We start from the raw sequence: 9,745 nt of genomic DNA, 5'->3' as shown, positions 1-9,745 counted from the left end.
TAACCCCAACAAGTTGCCATGAAATCCACTTTTCTTTGTACATTTTAATTAAAGATACAATTTGTATCAACTGCATACTGCAAAAAACTATTTATAACAAGGTGGATACCACAATACAAAAATACAGAAACTCATGTTTATCACAATTTCTGCAGCTGTTTAAGTCTTTGCACTGAAAGACGTGTGTTCAGGCGGCACCGGCTCATCTCGGTGGCCGGTTCTGACTCTGCAGCCGGAGGATCTCGGCGACGAGCATCTGTGGATCCATGGACTGAGGGAACATCTCCATGGCCGTGTCCACCAGGTGGCCGCTGAAGATGGCGAGGAGCTTCTTGCGAACGACCTCTCGCTCCTCTCTGCCGGGCTGGGTCGCCTGAGGCTGCTCCCACTGCGAGCGCTCCCCCTGCAGGCGGTGGGCCGCCGGAGTGTGACCCCCAAATGGATCGGACCAGTACGTCTGCTGCTGCTGCCGGTGGTGGTGGACTCTGCTGTGCTGGTAATCCGCCGGCTGACTGTATGCAGCAGGCGCGCTGACCGGGTACGCACTGTAGCCGTGGTAATGAGGTTGGCCGTACGGGGGTGTGTCAGAGCCGTGGCTGCTGACGGGCCCGAGGCTGTGATGGTGGCTGTGGTGCTGGAAAGCTGGTGCGCCCCCCCGAGAGGGAGGGCCGTGTGAGCAGCAGCTGCATGGAGCTGGAGGGCAGCACTGCTGTCGGACACTGTGGACGTGCTGGATGCTCCTGTACGACGCCCCGTACTGGTAATCATTAATCCAGGGCGCCTCCATGGGCTGACTGTCGATGGATCCTAAACCAGAGTCCAGCGGCTCGGGAGATTCCCGCACTGAGCCGTGGTCGGAGGACGAGTGGAAGCTGCTCTTCTCCTTCCTGCACGTCGCCTTCTTGCCGGAGCGGTGACTCGTCTTCACCTGAGCTCCGTGTTCGTTTTTGTGATCTTTCTTCACGGAGACGCTCTCGTGTCCCAGACTCAGTTTCCTGGCCATGTCCTCCACCAGCAACAGGCTCTGTCCAGGGACCGGACTGGAACAAGCCGAGGACTGCTTCTGAGCGGCTGAAGGGAGCTTGGCGTTTTCCCGAATCTCATCGGCAACCAAGCGGTTGGACTGTTTGGCTCGCTCAGGATGGTGGAATTTACATTTGATTCCATAAGTGCATTTCTTTCCTGAAAGAGAAACCAAAAGTTTAGCGCAGATGATCATTTACAGACAAAAGAAACAAGTCTGGTGCAGCTGAAAACATCAAACAGAAGTCAGCATCTGTTTCACATCAGAGACGTGCTCTCACCATAAGGGCACAGGAGTTTTTTCTGCGTCTTAGGAAACTTTCTCAGGAAGTTCTCCAGAGTTGGTCCATAGCGGCCTAGAGGATCATCAGGTGGCATAAACCTGCATCAGAGGGAAATTTAAAAACATTAGTCTCCAAGTAGAACTTCACAGCTTCTCTCCCCCTCTTCCTCATTATTCATTTATCTGTATCAAGGTCCAGTCGGGAAGCAGCGAGGGAAGACGTACTTGTTATTAACGAAGGAGTACATGAGCAGCCTGTCCTCGATGAAGCGCTTCCACTCGGGTTTGTCCCCCTGAAGGTCCCGGTACATGTCGTTGGACACGATGATGCCGTCGGACTCGTAGCCCAGCTTCACGATGAAGCAGTCGTCGTTACAGACCACTCGCTTGCCTGCGACGCGCCGCGACGGCGTGAACACCAGGATCTTCCTCCTCTCCAGGTCCAGCAGGATGTGCTGATCTGTTAAAAACCAGACGTAAGGATGCATGAGGCGATGATTGAGGACACGCGTTGGATTTAGAGTCATGGAAAACAAGCAGGCAGAGAACGTGAACTCGGTGACCTGCTCTGTCTGTTTCTGTATCTCCAGCTATAAAACAACAGTTGATTAGTGTGTGGTCGTCAATCAATAAGTCTCAATTACAACTTGTCAGCTTCACAGAGCAGATAGATTTACCCTGAGCACATATTAACTTAAGGCCCAGAACATACATCCTGCCGCTGTATATCAGAAACTGCTCATCTACATAAAGCAAACACTCTTCTCACAGAGTCAGAAGCCGACTTCCAAATGTTGCCCACATCAGGATGTTCAAATAACTGATGGTTATCTTTCAGTTTCACAAACAGTCAGAAACCTCCCCCCCACACACACACACACACACACACACACTGTTTTCATCTTTCGAGTTGAAGCTATATAGGCCACAGATCAAGATTAACCTACATTGGGTCTCCCCCGTTCGGAGAAATGCAGCTGAGTGTGAGAATCAGCAGCTGCATCGGAGGAAATCATGTCTTTTAGAATCAGCCTTTTAAAATCCAAACCAAAAAGCCCATAGAGGAAGACTGCAGGGGTATTTCCAACATGAATGCAGTCTATATGAGAGCATTACAGTGGGATTCCTGCAAACACCCTTGTTTTATTTGTATAAAATGTGAAAAAACTGTGAAAATGTATTTAAAAAACCCCCAGAACACAAGTTTTGATGTTCAAATACTTCAAAATCCAAACATATTTAGCTCATAAGGACATAAGACTGGGGAGGAAATATAAATTTAACACATTTGAGCGACTGAAACCTGTAATTTTATTTCCGTTTTTGCGTTAACCGTTCTAAAAGTACATCTGATACAACAAATGATTTGATCTGTGTGCAGGAGAGTGATTAAAGACGGAGGTAGACAGCTCATGTTACCTGTGATGGGAACATCAGGCCGCGGCTGCTCTTTCCTCCACAAGGGAACGAACACGGTGACGTTGGTGTGACCTCGGTCCAGGAAGAAGTTCACAGACAACTGGATTCCCAGACACGAGAAGACTTCCTTGTTCCCATGGCTTTGAGAAAGAATAGAAACCAGGAGAAACCAGTGAGATAAAAGGAAACATTTGCACTTTAACAGCTGAAAAACAAAAGCCATTAGGAAGGAAAGAGATGCTGTCCAGTTCAGACAGAAGCTTTATATACTCAGTCTTTGAGGATCACAGCTCTTATCAGTGCACCTGATCACACAGGATCACAACAGGAAGAGGCCAGGCGTCTTCAACAGGTTCGAGCTTCATGATTGTGTCACGGTAACTAAGGCCATGAAGTCTTGATGAAGTATTTCTAACTGATCTAGGAACAGGACTTGCCTCAGGCTCATAAAGAGGTTTGACATCTGCTTTTACTAACTGAGTCCCAGGCAGCGCCGTCGCTCCCATAACGTGAACTACGCGCTGTGCGTAGGGCACCAAGTCCTGAGGGGGCACCAGAAAATAGGCAACTGAAAAATCATCATAGTTATAATAATTATGTAGCCGAGCGTTTGGTTGTATCATAGGTCCGGCCTCAGCCGACAAAGGACACGAGAGCAGGTCATGCGCTCGGGACAGCACACCAGTTTATTCTCCGCTCACTTTGCAACTTCACTCATCACAGAACCCACTTCCTTTAAAACCCCCGTTCAAAATAAGAGTCACTACCAACAACCCGCTAAGAACAGGAAATACAAGTCAACCCTCAACAATAACGTCAAATAAACAAAACGTTAAATAAAATAGCTTACAATTATAATGCCGATATTATTTCAGTATAGCAATATTAGGCAGCTTTTGGGCATATATATCACAAAACAGGCAGAACAAGAGATATATTTAATTGCTCAAAAAAAAAGTTACATGACAAGTCCTGTCATTGAGAGTCCATCAGCAGGTGACAATGTGGAGACTGATCGTACTCTTTGGCCGCCACAAGCTTTAGACGCGGATCGTGTTGAAATAGTACGAAGAGGTCCATTTAAAATCCCATCAGATTTTAATTTTCCAAGGGGACTAGATGGCAGGGCGTCATCATAAAGGAGTTATGCTTAGGGCACCGGCACTGGTCCCAGGTCAATGACAACTGAGGATGTATTACTTACACTGATTACAATCATTAGAGATCATTATTTTCTAAATTGATCAATTCAATATTTAATAGATAACATGTGGGTAAAATAAAAGTCTATCACCAAGTTCTCAAGGCACAAAGATTGTATTAAATTTACTATGTTTGAAAAGGAAATATATTCAAATCTGAGAAGCTTATAAGAGAATTTCAGGCAAAAAATGGGAGACAATTATTTTCAATTTGTACAATTGTGTAAAAAAAAGAAAATACATTACTCATCATAGCACAAATAAACTATACTGGTTGCTTTGCTTTACAAAGTTCAATTATCATCCACTTAGTATCTACAAATCACAATCTGCAGCACAAAGTAACACCAGGGATCGGCTGTGAATCCAAGTACAATGTACACTTAACTTATACAATTACTTAAACATCGCTAAACTGTGAACACACAGCACTGATATGTGCTCTGGGGCCTCGAGGGCTTTTTGCATGTGTCACATTTAAAGACAGAGGACGAGGGGAAGACGTCAGCCTATAGGAGCTTGACAGGGTGGACTGGTGTATCGGTTGACATGGGTTTTTTTTTTCTTTGCAAGCATTACAGCTCCTCAAGGAAACAACAGTGTGAGTGCTTTTAATTTGCATACTAGAGCAGCTAGTTTAACACATGCCTGAACGGGCGCGCCTGGCTGGGAGAGGCAGAAGGGCAGAGAGGTGTGCATACTCTGCGCACACACACACACACACACACTAACTTACACACACTAACACACACACACACACGTTTAAAGACTGGGCTATGTTTTCCTCGTTCTCACGTCCATTTCCTGAACCATTTAGCTTCCAACTGTGTGTGTACGTGTGTGCGTTCACCAGGGGCAATAGGAAGAACGAGGGGAAAGGTTGAGCGCACACACACAGACACACACAGACACACACAGACAGAGTTCCAGTAATGACTGGTCATGAATCGGTGCTAGAGGTGCAGAAAACAGCACTTCCGGCTTCTCCATGGCAACCTCCAACACAGGAGAAACCATCGGGAACACGCTGCCCTTTCTGCCGACCACATAACCGACGGCGGCTGGGTGCAGCTGTAATTGTGTGTACAGAAGTGTATTGTGCTCCGAGTTAAATGACAGTCATTGGTGTTGATTAATTATGTGTAATCGTGAACACACAGGTACCGCCAGATCAGTGCTGTGGGAACCTCGAACCTGTTCACCGCAATAATTTGTCATTTAGTTTGAGTCAAATTTATTTTAATTGGTCCTTCTGCCTCCAGCCGTCCATGTGTGTTGTTTTTTTTGTTGGCAGGATTATGCAAATAGTGCTGAATTGATTTGCACTGTATTTGGTGGAGAGTTTGGAATGTGGTCCGTTGGACATACACGTACGACCACAGGACGAATTGCAATTAATTTGATAATCCCACATAATGACTCGTCTCAAAGTCTTAGGTTTTGTAAAACCACAGCGACATGTGACATGGATCATGCTCTTCCTCTGCTGTGATGCTTTGTCGAAAAACTTCTGCTGTGGCAATGTTCTTTTACCTTAACATTTAAATGACATTTACCTTCTAGTTCTCTGAAAGATACAGTAAAAGCTTAAATTAGCATGTTAGCAGAAATTAGCACGTAATTAGACGTAGCGCATCGGGCTGTACGTTCGTAATTTTGTTTAAATAGGCTACGACGTACACAACACAAGATCTGATACACTCAAAAAGTACCACATTGGTTTGTTAGCATTGGCTCTGTTAGAACATGCACTGCACAACACAACATATGATGCAAGAGTGAAAGATTTGCATGTTAGAATGCTGACATTTGCATTTAGCTCTAAGCGCTAGTTTGACAAGCTCAGCAGTCGCTAATCCTTTAAATATTACAATTATTAGATAATGTTGATTTCGTCTCCGCTGAGAACATGAGGCTTAATTACACGTTTGAGTAAAAATTATGCTTTAATTAGGTTAAATTAACTAAATTGAGTGTTCATTGTGCTGATAACGCTAATGGGAGGGGGGGGGCAGTGTCACTTTAAGAAAATTCTATGTAAAAGTTTATAAAACTCCCTGTATCATCCCACACTGGGACCAAAATATCATCAGATCAAACAATACATACAGAGCAAAGTGTCAGAGTTAAAGAAAGTTCTTACAAAGGGGTAAGAGTATTTATATTTATAGATTAATCTGCATTCATGTTTCTGAAAGTCCAATCAAATCAGGACAGCATTTATTTTTCAATCTCAAATATAACTATATGTTTTTTCTCATTTAAATCATCTGACAAAAGGGACAATAAAATAACAAAATACAGCTCAAGGTGACATATGCCAACTTGATCACCAGCATAGTTGCCAATTGATCAACTAATTGATTGGTTGAGATAAAGCAGAGTTATATAATGATTTTAATAATATAAGAAAGAAGAAACAAGTGAAAACCTGTGAATTTGGGGTAAATTTCCCCTGAAAAAACACATGAAGCTAGTTATTTTCTCACCTCATGGCCACGTTGCTGCCGTCGATCACGATGGGTCTCAGGGCGTCTTCGTCCTCGCTGCTCTCCTCTCGGGTCGGAGGAGTCGACACAGTGACGGGCAGCTGCAGCGTGGGACCCCCGGCCTGGGGGTCCTCCCTGGGCAGCACCACCGACATCATGGTCAGCGGCACCTGCTTGGCCTCCTGACTGACACCCATCTTCATCAGCTCGCCCAGAACCTTATCTGTGTCTATGTTGGGGCCAAACTTCTGCTGAACGGACCGAACCTGAGCCGTGGAGTATCCCAGCTTGAGGAAGAAGTCCATCTGGGCCTCGGGCTGCTCGGGGTCCAGGGACGGGTCGGGTTCAGCAGAGTGCATTTTCTCACTGGTCGGACGGGTGGAGATCTGCACAGGGAGGAGTGAAGGGAAGATCCATGCAGGAGCGGCAGAGTCTATGGGGTTCAGACGGGTCGCGGCAGGGAATTTACTCCACGGGTCCACAGATGGATAAACAGCGACTTTAGTGTTCATCCCTCCTTCCTCGGAGCAAATCATTCATGCCCTAAAAGTGATAACTGTTCCAGGGTCAGGTCTGAAAAGCCAGAAAGACAGCGACATGTGATAACCAGTGGTTACAGCTACAGCTATTAGAAAAGAACCAATTAGTCGACTTAAACCTGTCGTGGATTATTAACATGAGTAAAAGTAGCTTGAAACCTCCCTCCCGCATTATGAGCTAAATGTATTTAAAGTCTCATCTTGGGTGGTTTCATGTGTTGTTTAAAAATTTTGTACTATTTTACCTTAAAGTCATTTAATATTTCCAAGTTCTTCTAAATGCTGTTAAATACATGCAGCAAAAAGAAGAATTTATCTGTTACAGAGTAGGAGGCCAAGGAATCTAATATTTAAATAAAGCAGTTTATGATTGTATTTAAGTTCAATACCTTATAGTTTCTTGATTGTTTGAGTCGGGTTTTTAAGCAGGAATACTACAAACTCACTTCGATTCTGCTTTTCTTAGATGATTAGAACTGTAAATTTAATAACTTTGGGTGAACAGATGGTTGAAGCAATATGAAGACAGCACATTGGACTCTGGGAAACTGAGGTTAACATTGACACAGTACCATTATCACACATTTTATAGACAGACAAACAAAACAGATCATAAAACTAAGTGATAATAATATATAGTGATGAGCGGTTGCCGCCCTAGAGTTCCTTTAGTGTTACACCTACTTTGCCGCTTTGTTTTTGGATGTTCTCATCATCAATAAACATACAGATCGTTTTCCTGACCGACTTTCAGATCAATAAGATGGAGACAAACTATTTTACAGTCTCATAAAACTGAGAAAAGCAGCAACCACCCCCTCCCTTCCTCTAACTGATGGAGAAAGTCAGTGATCACTGTCTTCACTCCAAACATTTCTCATTAAACTTAATCCACAGAACCTTGTGATACAGTGAAGATGATTTATACATTTAAATCAAATTTTCAACGGGGAGGAGCCAGTATCTGCCTGGTTCTAAACAACCAAACTGTGAAACTCCACGGTTTCTCCTTCAGCTCCATGTCAATGGAAACACAGGGCAGGAGTGTTACGTGTGTAAAAAGTCGCTCCTGCTGTTTCCGCCTCACCTGAAACTTCACAAAAACCAAAGAGACAAACGTACCTGTGCGTCAGACGCGTCTTTCTATAAGAAACCCACAGGGGATTTGAAAAGTGTGCGTTCGCTCCGGGTTGCATGTGAACACTGACTCTGCAGATCACTGACGAGAAGCCTCCCTCCCTCTCTCTCTCTCTCTCTTTCTCTAACAGCCGGTACAAGGAAGTTGGGGTTTTTCCCTGTTGTTGACATCAGCAGCCGAGCATTGGGCGAACCAACCAGGAGGTGTGAGCCGGTCACATGCTGGGATTCCGGTCGAAGACGCAATCTGGCACCATGAGTGTGCGTCCGTGGCACCGCTGTGTCCATTACGCACGGACACATGAGCAGAATGGCACAAAGAAATCCGCAACATTGTTGTACCTGGCTTCCACTCACGAATACAAACGATTCAAAGTTTATTATTCAATATATTTAAACCTGGTATTGTCATAAAACAGCCTTATATAACTTTAAAGGCAAATAATTGATGTTTTCTTCTCATAAAAACTCCTCTAAAATAGGTTTAACAATAAGTAATTATACGTCTTTGTTATATTACGGTAAAGATGAGGAGTAACGCCTCCCAGCTTTTAAAAAAAAGGAAAGAATGATTATTATATGTATCTGAAGCTGAAGCAGCAGGGCCGTATGGAGCCACAAGAGGGCCCCAGGGCAAAAACTCCACATTTCTGTTGCGTTTGTACTTGTACTAAGTTTGCACAGTTCGTCCTGACACACACAATTATAACGTTAAAAATACACTGTGACAGGCCAAACAAATATTCACAGAATAATAAAGGCTTTTCATTTCGTTTTTATAAATGATAAACAACCACTTATGCAGTTAATTATGGAAGGAGATAAGAAATTCAGATAAAATGAAATTAGGGAAAATCACTTTAAATCCTGAGATTTGTGTCTGTATTGTTTTAATTTTCGCAAATTATCGACATCAATAGTATCATGTGAATATGAAAAAGAGAAAAAGAAAATTAGATGGCAAAATAAATTTAAATAATGATTTTAATTGAGTTATTCTTCACCATTTCACAGGATTCCTTTCTTAACCTCTATGACAATTACGCTGTCTCCACTGTGGTTTTGGTTTACGCTGCTCAGGTAAAGGGAGATTAGGAAGAACAGCTGGATGGGACTCTGGCACATGTGGATCATGCTCTGCTGACTCAGGATCATGTAAGTGTTTCTCTTTATTTGTTGTGTGGGACTCAGGTGATGGCTCTGAAACGTGCTGAGATGTTGTTGATTCTGGTTCAGGTTCAGAGTCGGGGTGTGGAAGTACTACCGTGGCTGGTGTTTCTGGATCTGACCCAAGAGTGGTTGAGTCTGGTTCAGGTGTTACTTCAGCTTCCTTCTCCAAATCTGTCCTAAGCGTTGTCATGTCTGGTGCAGGCACTTCTCCGCCTGGTGTCTCCAAATCCACACCTAGTGTTGTTGTGTCCAGTGCAGGAGGTTCTTCAGCTGTTGGTTCCAACTCCAACACAGGTGTTGTTGTGTCTAGTGCAGGAGCTTCTTCAGCTGTTGGTTCTAGCTCCAACACAGGTGTTGTTGTGTACAGTGCAGGAGCTTCTTCAGCTGTTGGTTCCAACTCCAACACAGGTGTTGTTGTGTCCATTGCAGGAGCTTCTTCAGCTGTTGGTTCCAACTCCAACACAGGTGTTGTTGTGTCCAGTG

The 9,745-nt window shown here is 44.2% G+C and overlaps 1 protein-coding gene across 1 annotated transcript; it reads right to left on the bottom strand.

Moving 5' to 3' along the window:
- Positions 1-202: 202 nt before the first annotated feature.
- On the bottom strand, positions 203-6,928 carry zc3h12ab (zinc finger CCCH-type containing 12Ab). The gene is made up of 5 exons (XM_061092960.1): positions 6,417-6,928; positions 2,726-2,865; positions 1,532-1,766; positions 1,305-1,405; positions 203-1,182 (listed from the first exon to the last, which is right to left on the bottom strand). Exons 1-5 carry the CDS (start codon positions 6,926-6,928, stop codon positions 203-205), a joined length of 1,968 nt encoding a protein of 655 aa, XP_060948943.1.
- Positions 6,929-9,745: the final 2,817 nt, after the last annotated feature.

This window comes from Limanda limanda, chromosome 19 (assembly GCF_963576545.1).
Source record: "Limanda limanda chromosome 19, fLimLim1.1, whole genome shotgun sequence".
NCBI classification, from domain to species: Eukaryota; Metazoa; Chordata; class Actinopteri; order Pleuronectiformes; family Pleuronectidae; genus Limanda; species Limanda limanda.
Note: the sequence above shows the minus strand (reverse complement) of the source record. Positions and strands in the feature narration are given on the sequence as shown.

What these genes read in the sequence shown, in the direction of transcription:
- zc3h12ab (XM_061092960.1), bottom strand. Translation starts at nt 6,928, where the DNA reads ATGAACACTAAAGTCGCTGTTTATCCATCTGTGGACCCGTGGAGTAAA. An exon ending in GGCAGCAACGTGGCCATGAG is followed by an intron (nt 2,866 to 6,416) that starts GTGAGAAAATAA and finishes TCTTTCTCAAAG; the next exon opens with CCATGGGAACAAGGAAGTCT. An exon ending in TACTCCTTCGTTAATAACAA is followed by an intron (nt 1,406 to 1,531) that starts GTACGTCTTCCC and finishes CCTCTGATGCAG; the next exon opens with GTTTATGCCACCTGATGATC.